This window comes from Bison bison, unplaced genomic scaffold (assembly GCF_000754665.1).
Source record: "Bison bison bison isolate TAMUID 2011002044 unplaced genomic scaffold, Bison_UMD1.0 scf7180017864146, whole genome shotgun sequence".
NCBI classification, from domain to species: domain Eukaryota; kingdom Metazoa; phylum Chordata; class Mammalia; order Artiodactyla; family Bovidae; genus Bison; species Bison bison.
The window spans coordinates 5,316,257-5,334,696 of record NW_011494718.1 but is presented as its reverse complement, the minus strand read 5'-3'; the positions used below and the strand labels follow the sequence as shown (position 1 = coordinate 5,334,696).

Sequence of the window (18,440 nt, the reverse complement as noted above, 5' to 3'; positions counted from 1 at the left end):
TGTCCATCAAATTCAAGATTTAGTGACTTGCTATGAAAAGAGCCTGGTGTGCTGCATCCATGGGGTCGCAAAGAGTCGGACGTGACTGAGCGACTAAACTGAACTGTGAAGAGTCGGCCTTGCTTCTCATATTTCTAGGTCTCTCCTACCTGTGCTCTTGACCTCACCTTTCTCCTGATCCTCTTGCTCCATCAGAATCTTTTTGTGTGTGTGGGCGGCGGGAGGTGGGGGGCGGTCGGGTGGCGGGTATCTTCAAATTCTCCATGATAGTTGATTCCCTTTCGTTAGATCTGCAAACAGGATCAGTTTTCCCTTAACAAAAATGTTCCCTAGGCTATGTCTCTCCTTAAGGTCACCATCCATTTCTTTCACTTTAAAAATAATCCGTTATTAGAAGATATTATATTTAAATACTGTATGATATCACTTATATGCAATTTAAAAGCAATATGAATGAATGTACATGCAAAATAGAAACAAACAGATTTAGGGGCTTCACTGGTGGCTCACTGATGAAGAACCTGCATGCCAATGCAGGAGATGTAGGTTCAGTCCTTAGATCAGGATGATCCCCTGGAGGAGGAAATGGCAACCCACTCCAGTATTCTTGCCTGGATAATCGCATGGACAGGGGAGCCTGGCAGGCTACAGTTCAAGGGGTCACGGAGAGGCAAACACAACTTAGCAACTACACAGATACTTAAATATGGAAAAGGATATTTAAATATGTTAAATTGAAGGATGGTATGAGCTCAGTTCAGTTTAGTCATTCAGTCATGTCCCACTCTTTGTGACCCCATGGACTGCAGCACACCAGGTTTCCCTGCCCATCACCAACTCTCAGAGCTTGCTCAAACTCATGTCCATCGAGTCAGTGATGCCATCCAACCATCTCATCCCCTTCTCCTCTCACCTTCAATCTTTCCCGGCACCAGGGTCTTTTCCAATGAGTCAGTTCTTCGCATCAGGTGGCCAAAGTATCAGAGCTTCAGCTTCAGCATCAGTCCTTCCAATAAATATTCAGAACTGATTTCCTTTAGGATTGACTGGTTGGATCTCCTTGCAGTCCAAGGGACTCTCAAAGGTCGTCTTCAACACCACAGTTCAAAAGCATCAATTCTTCAGCCCTCAGCTTTCTTTAGAGTCCAACTCTAACATCCATACATGACTACTGGAAAAACCATAGCTTTGACTAGATGGACTTTTGTTTGCAAAGTAATGTCCCTGCTTTTTAACATGCTGTCTAGGTTGATCATAGCTTTTCTTCCAAGGAGTAAGCGTCTTTTAATTTCATGGCTACAGTCACCATCTGCAGTGATTTTGGAGCCCAGAAAAATAAAGTCTGTCACTGTTTCCACTATTTACCCATCTATTTGCCATGAAGTAATGGGACTGGATGCCATGATCTTAGTTTTCTGAATGTTGAGTTTTAAGCCAACTTTTTCCACTCTCCTCTTTCACTTTCATCAAGGAGGCTCTTTAGTTCTTCGCTTTCTGCCATACGGGTGGTGTCATCTGAGTATCTGAGGTTATTGTAATTTCTCCCGGCAATCTTGATTTCAGCCCAGCATTTTGCATGATATATTCTGCATATAAGTTAAATAAGCAGGGTGACAATCAGATCAGATCAGATCAGTCGCTCAGTCGTGTCCGACTCTTTGCGACCCCATGAATCGCAGCACGCCAGGCCCTGTCCATCACCAACTCCCGGAGTTCACTCAGACTCACGTCCATCGAGTCAGTGATGCCATCCAGCCATCTCATCCTCTGTCGTCCCCTTTTCCTCCTGCCCTCAATCCCTCCCAGCATCAGAGTCTTTTCCAATGAGTCAACTCTTCGCATGAGGTGGCCAAAGTACTGGAGTTTCAGCTTTAGCATCATTCCTTCCAAAGAAATCTCAGGGCTGATCTCCTTTAGAATGGACTGGTTGGATCTCCTTGCAGTCCAAGGGACTCTCGAGAGTCTTCTCCAACACCACAGTTCAAAAGCATCAATTCTTCGGTGCTCAGCCTTCTTCACAGTCCAACTCTTACATCCGTACATGACCACAGGAAAAACCATAGCCTTGACTAGACTAACCTTTGTTGGCAAATTAATGTCTCTGCTTTTAAATATGCTATCTAGGTTGGTCATAACTTTCCTTCCAAGGAGTAAGCGTCTTTTTATTTCATGGCTGCAGTTTCCCATGAAGTGATGGGACCAGATGCCATGATCTTGTTTTCTGAATGTTGAGCTTTAAGCCAACTTTTTCACCCTCCACTTTCCCCTTCATCAAGAGGCTTTTTAGTTCCTCTTCACTTTCTGCCATAAGGGTGGTGTCATCTGCATATCTGAGGTTATTGATATTTCTCCGGGCAATCTTGATTCCAGCTTGTGTTTCTTCCAGTCCAGCGTTTCTCATGATGTACTCTGCATAGAAGTTAAATAAACAGGGTGACAATATACAGCCTTGACGTCCAGTCTGTTGTTCTATGTCCAGTTCTAACTGTGCTTCCTGACCTGCATACAGATTTCTCAAGAGGCAGATCAGGTGGTCTGGTATTCCCATCTCTTTCAGAATTTTCCACAGTTTGTTGTGATCCACAAAGTCAAAGGCATTGGCATAGTCAATAAAACAAAAGTAGATGTTTTTTGGGAACTCTCTTGCTTTCTTGATGACAGTATGAGATAATGTTTTATTAAATACCAAAATATGTACATTGTGAGTTCAGCCTGATAGTGAAAGATATTAAAATATAGTCACTGGTAGTTCAGGGAAAAAATGTGATTTTGACACATTTATAGCTCTTGTAAGTATTGTAGTTTTTGAGAGAGACTGAAATTAGAGGTCTGTTTGGGAGTGACATTGAAGGAATTTTTACATTGGAAAGAAGGATGATCTATATGACTAGAATCTAGGCTTTTATGATTATGTGGTATATTTTATAATTTTGTGATATGGAAATGTATTTTTCTGCTTTTTTCAAAATCAAATAAAAATATGTACTTTCAAAAAAGGGCAAATAAAGACACGGGTAATTCTTATGTCAGTTATTGTGTCTTCAACAACATATAATAGAATTTTCCCCTCATTATTGATGGAAAATATTTCTGTATATAATATTAATGATATATATAAATGTGACTACTCAGTAGTGTCTTTGGAAATAATATAGTCAGTTCCATCTTTGCAGTATAGAACCTGTGTTGATATCTCAGCATCCATACGTACAAACAGACAGGCAGACATGTATTTTGACAGCTCATTTCTCCACTCCAAGACCAAAAACCTCAACTACCACACCACAATAATACTAGCAACCACTGTGGGAAAAAAAGAGTCATTTGGGTATTTTTTATTGGTGGTGGTTTGTCTGAGGAACGGAAAAACATCAGTCCTTTAAGAGCTGAATGATCTCTAGAGCTTTTTCTTGGGCATGAAATTCGAGTTGATGTACACATTTGCATTTATGGGGAGAACGGGTGGCGTGTGGGCTGGGGGCAGCGAGCTTGGCTCTGCCTGGTCCCAGCTCCTGACGCCTGAGACTGAAGAGAGCAGAGGGCCAGTGGGGGTGACATGCAGTGATGGCACGTGACACGCATGCATGATCTAACACCTGTCGCCTCTCCTGTCTGCCCACAGCCTTTTGCTTACTTTTGTCTTGTCTTCACTTGGGATTTTTAGCTGTTATCTGAGAGTTAAAGAAAAAGCTTGGAATTGGAAAAAGGAAAGCCTGCTAATGGGAAAATGCAGAGATAGGTTGAAAACTGTGATGCTTGAAGAAATGTGTCCTTTCCCATCACTCACAAATATGAAACCATTGCTTTCAGTTCTGCTCTGTCCTGGGGCCACACCAGCGCTTCGCCACTCTGGCCTTGGAATGAGAGAGTGTAGCAGGAACCAGCTGGCCTCTGGGTGCTGGAGTGGTGTTTTCATTGGCAGGGTCTCCTGATATAGCCTTTCCTTCCCAAACGCGACTTTCTGGACTTGCCTCCCCTTCTCTTTTCTCCCAAGTTCTCTTGATGTTATGGTTTCTATAATCATGGCATATTGATCTGCCTCAAGAGTATGACTGGATAAGCATCAACTAAGTGAAATGTGTTTTTGTCAGAGAAGATACAGTTTCCTTAAGGGACTAGGGTCAGGGATTACAAGCGTTACAAAGGAGAATATAGTTTCTAGAAAGAGCACTGGACTGGGAGTCAAGAGACATTTCTGTCTCTATCAGAGAAAACCTGCAGGACTTGCCTACTGGTCCCGGGGCTGAGACCCTGTGCTCCCAGTGCCAGGGCCCCAGATTCAGTCCATGGTCAGGGAGCTAGATCCCGTACGCTGCATCTAGGACTTGGCACAAATAGATAAATACCTAAAAAAAAAAAAAGAAGAAGCAGTTGTAATAGTCTGATTAGAGATGAGGGATGTTTGGGCTAAGGTGGTAGCAGTGGAGATGAAGAAATATTTTTTTAAAAAGAACTAACTAGTAAGATTGTGGCCTTGGCTAAGATATTTGTCCTGTCTGTACTATGGCTTCACTATCTGAAAAAAATGGCATGTGAAGTCCCTTTGAGAACTAACATAAAGCATCTTAGAAAGCACGTTTCTATTTTTGGTTTAGAGGCAGTTGGCATGATTTATGTTCCCTTAATGCCTTCGAAGAAGAATCTCAGAATCCTGGAGCTGGAGGACATCTGAGAGACTCTTCTACTTTTTCAGCCTCTGGAATAAACCCAGGCACTCTGATTTTCCCTGTTGTTACCATCTAAATAAGAGACCTCGACATTTTCAAAGAGATACAGTGTTTAGGACAACAAGGAAATTAAATCAGAATTTCTTTTCTCTCTTATCACTTGAAACAAGGTTGCACACTAAGATGTTGTCTAGAAGGGCTAGCCTGCTAATCAGAGTGAAGCGGGAGGATCGTAGGGAGTGTGCGTGCATGCATGTGTGTGTGTGTGAATTTGAACACGTACCTGGGTGTGAGTGGACGGCCACTCCTGACTTTTAAACACCAATTGGGCCCATTGAAATATGCCTGTCAGTGGCAGAGAGCCATGGTTGTCATTGGACAGTGTCTCATTGAAAGCACATTTGTTTTATTAAGAATTCACCAATTTACAGAATAAAACATAGTCACGGAAGATAGAATTTGACTGTTCTTTTCAGGTGTATCAGATATACAGTCCTCCTTCCAAGAGGCCTCCCTCTTTCTGCATACCTGTTCCTGACATTCTCCTTAAAAAGCATTTCTTTCCTCAGATGACTAATTCTTACCGGTTTTCTATTCTTATGTACTAAAATTTATTTTAAAGCTCTTTTAATGTTGGCTGGTGCGTCTTCTACACCCACCAGCAGAAACATTGCGTTAACCAAAACATTCATTTGGTTCCATGAGAGCTTGTGGAAAAACCTGGATGAACATTTTGATCAACCCAATACCTGTTTTGCATATTCCTTTAACTGTCTTCCAGTGTTTCGCTCTGCTTCCCACAAAGAACTTGACCCATAAGTCTAACCTGAATCATCATCTTAAGTCCACCTCTCACATTTCATTGTTTATAGGAGGAATAGTTGATCAGTTTGATCAGTGTTCTTCTTGTAATACCTTTCATATTACTCAGGTGAAAATAGTATCTTGGGACTTCACTGGCAGTCCAGTGGCAAATACCCTGAGCTCCCAATGCCAGGGAACTGGGTTCCATCCCTGGTCAGGGGACTAGATCCCACATGCTGCATTTAGAGTTTGCATGCCACAACTAAAAATCCCACATGCCGCAACTGAGGCCCAGTGCAGCCACGAAAATAAATACTGAAAAAAGAAAGAAAGAACACAGTCTCTTAAAAAAAAAAACAACTCTGTTGTCACTGTACATCTGGAAGTTTTATCACGGACTTTGTTTTTCAGTGCTCTGATAATTATAGCTCCTTTCCCCAGTACTCTCTCTAGTCTGTACACTAAAAAAAAATAATAATAACATTTTGAACTGTTGTTGTTGTTCAGTACTCTGTCATGTCTGACTCTTTGCGACCCCATGGACTGCAGCACACCAGGCTTTCCTGTCCTTCACTATCTCCTGGAGTTTGCTCAAATTCATGTGCATTGAGTTGGTGATGCTTTCGAACCATCTCATCCTCTGCTGCCCCCTTCTCCTTTTCCCTTCAATCTTTCTCAGCATCGGAGGCTTTTCCAGAGAGTCGGCTCTTTGCATCAGGTGGCCAAAGTATTGGCGTTTCAGCTTCAGCATCAATGAATATTCAGGGTTGATTTCCTTTAGGATCAATGGTTTAATCTCCTTGCAGTTCAGAGGACTGTCAAGAGTCTTCTCCAGCACCACAGTTCAAAAGCATCAGTTCTTTGGTGCTCAGCCTTCTTTATGATCCAACTCTCACATCCATATATGACTACTGGAAAAACCATAGCTTTGACTATTCAGACCTTTGTTGGCAAAATGATATGTCTACTTTTTAATACACTGTCTTGGTTTGTCATAGCTTTCCTTCCAAGGAGCGTCTTTTAATTTCATGACTGCAGTGGTTTTGGAACCCAAGAAGATAAAATCTGTCACTGCTTCTACTTTGCTCCCTTACACGTGCCATGCAGTGATGGGACCAGATGCCATGATCATAGTTTTTTGAGTGTTGAGTTTCAAGCCAGCTTTTTCACACTCTCCTCTTTCACCCTCATTAAGAGGCTTTTTAGTTCCTCTTCACTTCTACCCTTATAGTGGTCTCATCTGCATATCTGAAGTTATTGATATTTCTCCCAGCAATCTTGATTCCAGCTTGTGCTTCATCCAGCCTGGTATTTCGTATGATGTATTAGGCATATAAGTCAAATAAGCAGGGTAACCATATATAGCCTTGATGTATACTCCTTTCCCAGTTTTGAACCAGTCAGTTGTTCCGTGTCCAGTTCCAACTGTTACTTCTTGACTTACAGGTTTTTCAGGAGACAGGTAAGGTACTCAGTCCTTTTTTGGGCTGATGAAACTGAGGAGATAATACTAATATCTTACTGCTTTTGTCAGAGTTAGCTCCACACAACTGGATACTATTATCTGTATGTTCTTTGACCTCAGTATCGTTTTTCTCCTCACTGACTCTGTTGGAATCTGACTTTCTTTGTATTTTATCTACATAATTCATTTTTCATTGATAAATAACACTGCTACTTTTCATTGATAAGTGTGCTGTGCTTTACTTACACTAAGTAAGCACTATCTTGTTTTTGATGGATCGTTTCTATCTGATTTGTCAAGGTTACTTGGAATTCTATTCTTATATTTATTTTTCAGGGAAGTTAGAAACCTTAACTTAGTTGGTAGCCACGAAATGACTGAGAATGTTTTAAATTCCATTATGACAGTCACTGATTTTAAAAAATTGTTATTATTGGCCCGGCAGTCTGGGTGCTGTGCTATTACTCCCCTGAGTTATGTCAAGCTATTTATTTTAGTCACTATTAACTAAAGATTTTTCTGTTTCTTGGTGTTTTTAAACACCACCAACATTGATAATCGTACTTTATTGCTTGAAACTAGATTTGAATGGTTTAGAATAATAATCTAGAGGGTTGTGGTTGGTGGTAGTAGAATAAACTCAATAATTTTTTAATTTATTCATGTAGCTTTGGTAGCATCATTTTATATTTTTAGTAGCAAAGTGAGAGAAAAATATAAGAAAGGCTTTGGATTGAGCTTAAATGTCTATTTTGTAGATATTTTGCTCAGTGCTGGACTTTGAGAATGTCTATGCTTTGATTTTAATTTAATCATATCCTATTTAATATATGAATTTAATGGAATGTGTGTTTTTTTTTGTTATTGTCATTACAGATTTCAGAAGGTGACAATGAAACGTGAAGAAGTTACATTTCTACGGTGATACTTGAAAATTAGTGGCTGCCTACCAAATTTTCATGAAAATTAAATATGACTTAGGAGCATTTGATTTATGAAGGCTTATGATGTCATCCGTTGCGACAGAGAGCAGAATCCAGAGGGCGGTGAGCCTGCAGGGAGTTGACCCAGAAACATGCATGATTGTATTTAAAAACCACTGGGCTCAGGTAATGTGTGAGTTTCACCCTCTCCGCTGGTTAGGTCATCTTAGGGGTTTCTATTGGGCTGATCCATGGGTCCCTACCTGTGTGACAAGTAACTAGGCTTCCAGAAACATAGGGAGGAAACCTTTTTAGGTAGGAAGAAAAGCAAATTTCTCTTCTTGCTTTCCTAGAATAGGTAGCTGGTTAAAACCTTGCTTTTCATGAAAGCAATTACAGGACGTGAATGTTCCCCAGATATTTTTAGAGGAGCAGCAGTTGGCCCTCAAGTGACTTGTCTATCACTTTGCAATATACTTGACCATGAGTACATCCTCTTTCTTCCCCTTCTTCTGCTGATTTTAACTCAGTCCTTAAACTCTAACAATACTGAAAGACATATTTATTAAGTATTTGCCAAGTGCTGTCCTGAATACCACAGATGCCTTGTGTCATTTAATCTTCTCCACAAACTGGTAAGGCGGTTAGTTTTAGCTTCCTCATTTTACAGATGAGGGAATGGAAAATTGTTAGCTTGCCTGAGGTTATATGACTAGTGACTTTCCATCCAAGTACTTAGACCTCGGTCCCATGACTCGAAGAGTATGGGACCTCTGTGCTCTACCATTTTTCAGGCTTGTGGTCCCTCTGTCATTTAAGGAAGGAAGGTAGCTAGAAGTATCTGAATTCATTACAAAGCTGTTTATAAAAGGTTTTTTAAAATTATTATTATTCATTTTGACTTCTCTGTGACTCTTCTTGGATCTACTTATATGAATAATTCAGGGTTGAATGGTCAGGAAATTTACCAGCTTGCCCCTTCCCTCAGCGAGTTTACAAGGGGAAAAATAAATAAAATTGGCATTCTTTACTACTTGTCCACCGTTACACTCCCCAGGTGAGCTGGTAAGTGGCTATTTATGTGACAGTTTTTTAATGACTACCCAATTCCTTCCTGTGGCTGGAAATAGCACATAAGTTAAAGCACCAAGCCTGTAGATTATAACAGTTACAGGGACACAGTTTAGATCAAAAACAAAATCAATTCTGCTTCTGGGTCATTAACACTTTGTAGCTTCTTGTCACTATTCAGTGCAAAGCTTCTAAAATTCTTTTTCTGCATTTCCCTTTCTCTGACTTTTAACTGTTAAAATCTTAATGGGTTTGCCCTGGATATTAAGGGCACATCTGCTTTAGCAATGGGAAGAAAGTAATCCAGGAGTTTTCCAGATAATTTGCGTAATTACCCTTGGCTTTGCACTTGAGTGCTGACCCACAGCACCTTTTGTTTGGTGGCGCCCGTTTCCTCGCTAAGTTGTGTCCAACTCTTGCAACCCCTTGGACTGTAGCCTGCCAGACTCCTCTATCCATGGGATTCTCCAGGTAAGAATACTGGAGTGGGTTGCCGTTTCCTTCTCCAGGGGGTCTTCCTGACCCAGGGATCCAACCCTGGTCTCCTGCATTGCAGGCATATGGTTAACTGACTAAGTTCGTTTAGTGCAGAAAAGTACTGAGTTGAGGGTAAGGGAAAGTTTGTCAGAGGGACTGGAGTCTAGTTATTAAACGTTTTCTTTTGTAAAGTGAGTGCACTCTTGGTCCAACTGTTTTTCAGCCATTTTTTTAAACTTTGGCCAAATTTCTTACCGTTAGTCTTGACTTTCTTTTTAAATAAATCTGGAAAATGCCCTCAGTCTCTCTCTATTTCCCAAGGCTCTTGAGGGCCAACTGTTACCTTTATAAATAAAAATACTGGTTAAATCAATTAATGTAGACATCAATGTAATTATAGTCATCGCTTGGTATCTGTGGGGTATTGGTTCCCAGATACCAGCAGATAACAAAATACGGGATGCTCAAGTCCCTTATACAAAATGATTTTTCCGTATCACCTAGGCACATCTACACATCCTCCAAATCATCTCTAGATTACTTATGATAACTAATACAATATAAACACTATGTGAATAATTGTAAATACAATGTAAATACTTGCCAGTGTGCAGCAAATTCAAGTTACGCATTTTGGACCTTTCTGAAATTTTTTTCCAAATATGTTCCATCCGTGATTGGTTGAATTTGCAGAGGTGGGACCCACAGATACAGAGGACTGACTGTATTGTTAAATGGAGATTTAGTGAGCCCAAACTTCAGCTACCTCACTATGGGCATCACAGGTGGGACACAGCAAAGTATAAGCCCTGGTCTGGGCATTTCTTTTAAATTTATTAACTGGTGGATAATTGTTTTACAACGTTGTATTGCTTTCGGCCGCACAACAACGTGAATCAGCCATAAGTTTACACATGTCCCCTTCCTCTTGGCCTCCCTGCCACCCCTCACCCCTCCCCACATTTAGATGGTCACGGAGCACTGGGTCGCGCTCCCTGTGTTACATAGGAGCTTCCTGCTAGCTGTCTGTTTCACATATGGTAACGGATATGTTTCAGTGCTACTCTCTCAGTTCTTCCCACCCTTTCCTTCCGCTTTACCGTGTCTACAAGTCTCTTCTCTATGACTGCATCTCTTTTCCTGCTCTGCAAATAGGTTCATCAGTACAATTTTTCTATATTCCATATGTATGCATTAATATATGCTATTTGTTTTTCTCTTTCTGACTTACTTCATTCTCTGCAATAGGCTTTAGGTTCATCCACCTCACTAGAACTGACTCAGATTAGTTCCTTTTTATGGCTGAGTAATACTCCATTGTGTGTGTGTGTGTGTGTGTGTGTGTGTGTGTGTGTGTAGCACTACTTCTTTATCCATTCATCTGTTGATGGACATCTAGGTTGCTTCCGTGTCCTGGCTATTGTAAATAGAGCTGTAATGACCATTTGGGGTACCTGTGTCTTTTTGAATTATGGTTTTCTTAGGGTATATGCCCAGTATTGGGATCCTTGGATCATATAGTAGTTTTATTCCTAGTTTTATTTTTTAAAGTAATTTCCATGCTATTCTCCATAGTGATTAATTCATATTCCAGTGCATGTGGGGGTTCCCTTTTCTCCACATCCTCTCCAGCATTTATTGTTTGTAGATTTTTTTGATGCTAGCCATTCAGATTGGTGTGAGGTGATAGCTCATTGTAGTTTTGATTTGCATTTCTCTCATAATTAATGTTGAGCATTTTTTTTGTGTGTGTGTTTATGGCTATCTGTATGTCTCCTTTGGATGTCTTTTTAGGTCTTCTGCTCATTTTTTGATTGGGTTCTTTGTTTTTCTGATATTAAGCTGCATGAGTTGCTTGTAGAGATTAATCGTTTGTCAGTTGCTTCGTTTAAAATTATTTTCTCCCATTCTGAAGGTTGTCTTTTCATCTTGTTTATGGCTTTCTTTGCTATGCAAAAGCTTCCATGTTTAATTAGGTCCCATTTGTTTATTTTTGTTTTTATTTCCATTACTCTAGGAGGTGAGTCATAGAGAATCTTACTGCAACTTATGTCAACGAGTGTACTGCCCATTTTCCTCTAAGAGTTTTATACTTTCTGATCTTACAGTTAGGTCTTTAATCCATTTTGAGTTTATTTTAGTGAATGGTGTTAGGAAGTGTTCTAATTTTGTTCTTTTACACGTAAGTGTCCAATTTTCCCAGTACCACTTATTGAAGACATTGTCTTTTCTCCATTATATTTTCTTGCCATCTTTGTCAAAGATAAGGTACCCACAGGTGCTTGGGTTAATCTCTGGGCTTTCTGTCTTATTCCATTGATCTGTATTTCTCTTTTGTGCCAGTACCATCCTGTCTTGATGATTGTAGCTTTGTAGTATAATGTGAAGTCAGAAAGGTTGATTCCTCCAGCTCTAGTTTTCTTTCTCAAGATTGCTTTGGCTTTTCAGGATCTTTTGTGTTTCCATAAAAATTGTGATTTTTTTTTTTTGTTTTGGTTCTGTGAAAAATGCCATTGGTAACTTGATAGGGGTTGTATTGAACCTGTAGATTGTTTGGGGTAGTTTAATCATTTTCACAATATTGATTCTTTCAATCTAATGAACATGGTATCTTTCTCCATCTGTTTCTGTCATCTTTGATTTCTTTCATGAATGTCTTATAGCTTTCTGTATACAGATCTTTTGTGTCCTTAATTAGGTTTATTCCTAGGTATTTTATTCTTTTTGTTGCAACGGTGAATGGGATTGATTCCTTAATCTCTCTTTCTGATTTCTTGTTGTTAGTGTAGAGGAATACAAAGGTTTTCTGTGTATTGATTTTGTATCCTGTGACTTTACTAAATTCATTGATGGGCTCTAGTAATTTTCTGATAGTATCTTAAGGATTTTCTATGTCTATTGTTAGTTCATCTGCAAACAGAGTTTTATTTCTTTTCCAATCTGTATTCCTTTTATTTCTTTTTCTTCTCTGATCAACACGGCTAGGACTTCAAAAACTGTGTTGAATAATAGTGGGGAGAGTGGGCATCCTTGTCTTGCTTCTGATCTTAGAGAAAATGCTTTCATTTTTTCACCCCAGGTGGCACTGGTGGTAAAGAACCCACCTTCCAATGCAGGAGATGTGAGAGAGAGATGCAGGCTTGATTCCTGGGTTGGGAAGATCCCCTAGAGGAGGGCATGGCAACCCACTTGACTGTTCTTGCCTGGAGAATACCATGGATAGAGGAGCCTGGTGAGCTACAGTTCACTGGGTTACAAAGAGTCAGACATGACTGAAGCGACTTAGCATGCACATATAGGAAAAATGATTGTTGTGGGTTGTCCTGCATAGCCTTTCTTATGTTGAGGTAGGTTTCTTCTCTACCCATTTTCTGAAGAGGTTTTTTTAAAAATCGTAAATTGGTGTTTAATTTTGTCAAAAGTTTTTTCTGCGTCTTTTGAGATTATCATATGATTTTCATGTTTCAATTTCTTGGTATGGTGTGTCACATTGATTTGCATACATTGAGGAATACTTGCATCCCTGGGATAAACCCCATTTGATCATGGTGTATGTGTTGCTGGATTCTGTTCACTAGTAATTTTTTGAGGCTTTTTTGCATTTGTGTTCATCAGTGATACTGGCTGATAATTTTCCTTTTCTGTGATATCTTTGTCTGGTTTTGGTATCAGGGTGCCAGTGACCTCATGGAATGAATTTGGAAGTGTTTCTCCGTCTACAATTTTTTGGAAGAGTTTGGGAAAGACAGGTGTTAGCTCTTTGCTAAACATTTTGATAGAATTCACCTGTGAAGCCATTTGACCCTGGGGTTTTTTTTTTTGGTGGGGGGAGATTTTTGATCACAGTTTTGAATTCAGTGCTTGTGACTGGTTTGTTCATAGTTTCTATTTTCCTTTTTCAACCTTGGAAGATTGTACTTTTCTAAGAATTTGTCCGTTTCTTCCAGGTTGTTCATTTTATTGGCATATAGTTGCTTGCAGTAGTCTCTTATGACCCTTTGTATTTCTGCATTGTCTGTTGTAACCTTTCTTTTTTCATTTATAATTTTGTTGATTTGAGTCCCCTTATTTTTTTACTTGATGAGTTTGGCTAATGGTTTGTCAATTTTTTTTTCTTCTCAAAGAACCAGTTTGTAATTTTATTGATTTTTTATATTGTTCCTTTCATTTCTTTTTCATTTATTTCTGCTCTGACATTTATAATTTGTTTCCTTCTTTCCTAACTTTGGGGTTTTTTTGGTTGTTCTTCTTTTTCTAGTTGCTTTAGGTATAATGTTAGATTGTCTATTTGATGTTTTTCTTGTTTCTTGAGGTAGGATTGTATTGCTATAGACTTCCCTCTTAGAACTGCTTTTGCTGCATTCTATAGGTTTTGGGTCATTGTGTTTTCATTGTCATTTGTTCCCAGGTATTTTTTTATTTCCTCTTTGATTTCTTCAGTGACCTCTTGGTTATTCAGAAGCATATTGTTTAACCTCCATATGTTTGTGTTTTTTACAGATTTTTCCCTGTAATTGATATCTAATCTCATAGTGTTGTGGCCAGAAAAGATGCTTGATATGATTTCAGTTTTCTTAAATTTACCAAGTCTTGATTTGTGACCCAAGTTGTGATCTATCCTGGAGAATGTTCTGTATGCACTTGAGAACAAAGTGTATTCTGCTGTATTTGGTGGAATGTGCTAAAGATATGTTAGGTCCATCTATCCTAATATGTCATTTTAGACTTGTGTTTCCTTATTAATTTTCTGCCCATTAGTGTAAGCAGGGTATTAAAATGCCCTACTATTGTTGTGTAAAATCCCCTACTATTTTTGATTCCCGCTTTTATGTCTGTTAGTGTTTGTCGTATGTATCGAGGTGCTTCTATGTTGGATGCATAAATATTTGCAGTTATGTCTTCTTGGATTGATTCTTTGATTGATAGGTAGTGTCTTTTTTTGTCTCTTGTAGTATTCTTTATTTTAAAGTCTGTTTTGTCTGATATGAGGATTGATACTCTGGCTTTCTTTTGATTTCCAATTGCTTGGAATATCTTTTTCCATCCCCTCACTCTTCGTCTGTGTGCGTCTCTCCGTCTGAAGTAGGTCTCTTGTAGACAGCATATATATGAGTCTTGTTTTTGTATCCATTCAACCGTTCTGTGTCATTTGGTTGGAGCATTTAATCTATTTAAATTTAAATTTAAATTATTGATATATATGTTCCTGTTGACATTTTCTTAATGTTTGGGGTTTGTTTTTGGAAGTCTTCCTTTTCTTGTGTTTCCTGCCTAGCGAAGTCCCTTTAGCATTTGTTGTAAAGCTGGTTTAGCGGTGCTGAATTCTCTTAACTTAGCTTTTCTGTAAAGTGTTTGAGTTCTTCATCGATTTTGAATGAGATCCTTGCTGGACAGAATAATTTTGGTTGAGTTTTTCCCTTTCATTACTTCACATATATCCTGTCACTCCCTACTGGCCTGCAGACTTTCTTCTGAAACATCAACTGTTAATTTTATGGGGTTTCCCTTGTATGTTACTTGTTGCTTTTCCCTTGCTGCTTTTAATATTTTTTCTTTGTGTTTAATTTTGTTAGTTTGATTTATATGTGTCTTAGCATGTTTCTCCTTGGGTTTATTCTGTATGGGATTCTCTGTTCTTCTTGGGCTTGATTATTTCCTTTTCCATGATAGGAAGTTTTTGACTATAATTTCATTAAAAATTTTCTCAGACCCTCTACTTTTCTCTTTTTCTTCTGGAACTCCTGTAATTCAAATGTTGCCACAGTTAATATTACCCCAGAGATCTTTGCGATTATCCTCAAGTTTTTTTCATTCTTTTTTCTTTATTCTGCTCTTTAGCAGTTATTTCCACTATTCTCTCTTCCAGCTCACTTATCGATTCTTCAGCCTCAATTATTCTGCTATTGATTTCTTCTAGAATATTTGTAAATTCAGTAATTGTGTTGTTTGTCACTGTTTGTTTATTCTCTGTTTCTTTTAGATCCTTTATAAATGTATTATATGATTCTTACATTTTCTGCCTTGTGTTACTGAGATTTTGTATCTTTACTATCATTACTCTGAATTCTTTTTCAGGTAGTTTGCCTATTTTCTCTTTGTATATTTTGTCTTGTGAGTTTTTGTTCTTCATCTGCGTAGTATTTCTCTGTCTTTTCATTTTGTCTGACTGTTTTGGGTTTCCTTTCCCCAGGCTGTGGGGTCATAGTTCCTCTTGCTTTTGGTCTCTGCCCCTGGTGGATGAGGTTGGTCCAGTGGCTTGTGTCGGCTTCATGTTGGAAGGGACTTGTGCTCGTGTTCTAGTGGGAGGGGGTGAGTTTTTCCCTCAGATGGACAAGGTTGTTTGAGGTGGTGTGTTTTGGGGTGTCTGTGGGCAGCCTCTCTGCTTATGTTTATGTTCTTGTCTTGCTTGTTGTTCGGGTGAGGCGTCCAGCGCTGGGTGCTGCAGGCAGTTGGGTGGTGCTGGGTCTTGGGTTCAGGTGGATGCCTTCTTGGGAGTGCTCACTGATTAATACTCCCTGGGGTCAGGAGTTCTTGGGTGGTCTAGTGTCCTGGACTCAGACATCCCCTCCAGAGACTCAGACCCGACTTCTGGAACCAAGATCCCACAAACTGATTTGGCAATAAAGGGTATTAAAATAAACAAGCAAACAAACAAACAAACCAAAAAAACCCTGAGAAGACCCAAAAAAAAAAAAACAGATCAAAAAGAAACTCCCCAAACCAACTAAACACCAAAAACCCTTCCCCAAGAAACAGAAAAATGAAGCTGAAACAAATGATAAAAGCAAATTGAGACAAATAGAAACAAAAACAAATGAACATGCACAGACACACACACAAAGGAAAGCAAAACAGTCTAAAGAAAACAGAGTACAAGAGGGTGATCAGGTGAGTCAAGGAAACCAAAAATGATATCAACCAATTGAAAATAAAATTAACAACAACAAAACAAAACTAACTAAAACAGAAAACAGAAAACGAGACCAAAGGAGAGTGCCAACTGAGGAACAAAGCAAAGATAGCAAACAGACAAACATGGTGGAAAAAAGGAAAAAAAATAGGAAAGCAAAGTTAAATAGAAATATGTAAAAGAAGGTCTACATATATTAAGTGTGCTTCCCTGGTGGCTCAGACGGTAAAGCGTCTGCCTGTGATGTGGGAGACTTGGGTTTAATCCCTGGGTTGGGAAGATCCCCTGGAGAAGGAAATGGCAACCCACTCCAGTACTCTTGCCTGGAAAATTCCATGGACTGAGGAGCCTGGTAGGCTACAGTCCATGGGGTCACAAAGAGTCGGACACGACTGAGTGACTTCACTCACTTCACTCACAATCAGAAAGGGCTCTCCAGGTGGCTCAGTGGTAGAGAATCCATCTGCTAAGCAGGAGATGGAGGTTCAATCTCTGGGTCAGGAAGATCCCCTGGAGAAGGAAATGGCAACCCACTCCAGTATTCTTGCCTGGGAAATCCCATGGACAGAGGAGCCTGGCGGGCTACAGTCCATGGGGTCACAAAGAGTTGGACACAACTTAGCAATTGAACAACAAGCAACCATAAGAAAAGAACCCCCCGAAAACCCCACACAAATCCATAGAAAGCCAAAGTAGAAATATACAAAAGAAATTTAAAAAGTGTTATTAAAAAGTTTCCAACAGCCTAGATAGAGATTATAATAATAAAAAGAACAAATGCAGAGGAAAAAGAAAGTGAAGAACATCTAGACTCAACTGCAGAATGAATCAAAGTAAGAATAATGTTTCTCTCGGATCTCAGCTGTCAGTGTTCTTTCCTCTGCTTCGAGTCGCAGTCCACGTCTGCCTCGCTAGGAAGCCTTAGTACTGGAGAGGGCTAATCTCTGGACCTTCTGTGGGGTCAGCTCAGACTCCAGTCCGACCCTACTCTGGCCCTGCTCCTGCATGTGCTTGCCTCCATTGTCCACAGCTGCCAGAGCTAGAGCGTTTTCTTTAGTGGGAACAGTCATTGTCCTTTTATATATTCCATCGACACAGAGTCTACCTAGTCGATCATGTGGATTTAATCTGCAACTTGTACAGCTAGTGGGAAGATTTTGATCCTCTTCCTTAGGCAGTCCACCCCTGGAACTCCATCATGGTTTTATCCCTTCCTCAATGTTGGTCATCCACAGGAGTCTGCTCCTGAGGCTGCCCTAGGGGACTTCGGTCTGCCTGGTGTGTGTCAGGCATAGAGGTGGGGTGGCGGCCTGGATCGCGGGGACCCTGGCCGTGTCAGGTGTGCAGGGAAGCCATTGGCCACAGATGCAGGAGATACGGTTCTATTCTAGTTCCTGGCAGCTGCTGCTCAAAGGACCTCTCTGGCTGCTCCTTCTATGTGGCTCAGCCCAGCAGGCACTCAAAGGGCAGCCGTGGCTGGGGTCCTTCTCTGTTGCTGAGCCCAGCAGGCACTCAAAGGGCAGCCTTGGCTGGGGTCCTTCTCTGTTGCTGAGCCCAGCAGGCACTCAAAGGACTACGCTCTCTGGAGTCTTTCTCCATTGGTCAGCTGCGTGCTGACCACTGTCAGGCCTGTGTGGAGAGAGAGGCGTCAGTGATGGCTCCTCCCCCTGTGTGTGACTCAGCAGTAGCGCTGTATCTTCATGGCTGCCCGGCGTTCCTCCAAAGGCACTCCCCGCCGTGGATTTCTTTTCTCCCATCCCTTCCGGCTGTCTCCCCGCAGTCAACAGCAGCCCTCGCCCCCGGATTGCCCTCCAATCCCCACTCTCCAGCTCACACCCGCTGCTCCTTCCGGTGGATTCCCATCCCTGTCCAGGGTATGTAGGGCCGCGGCGTGGATCAGCTGTGTGATTCTCACTCCACTGATACTAACACAGATTGGCTGCCTTACTCTCTGATAGCTTCAAATGCTTCCCTTCTGTTCCAACGGAATGTCCTGGATTCAGGGATCTCCCCCCTGCTTCAGCTCCCCCATCCCTGGCTGCAGATTGGTCCTGCTCTCTCTCATCCTCCTCCTTCCTTCGTTTGTCCTACCGAGTTTGCATGGATCGGTATATTCCTTTAGG

General features: G+C 40.6%; 1 protein-coding gene across 2 annotated transcripts in view; it reads left to right on the top strand.

The window, feature by feature from the left end:
- FAM160A1 (family with sequence similarity 160, member A1) overlaps window positions 1-18,440 on the top strand; it is a 280,052-nt gene that overhangs the window by 143,559 nt on the left and 118,053 nt on the right. For both annotated transcript variants that reach the window (XM_010840751.1, XM_010840750.1), the window contains exon 3: window positions 7,813-8,045. In XM_010840751.1, coding sequence (XP_010839053.1) covers window positions 7,941-8,045 — 105 coding nt within the window. In that variant the 5' untranslated portion in view covers window positions 7,813-7,940. The remainder of the gene's footprint in view (window positions 1-7,812; window positions 8,046-18,440) is intronic.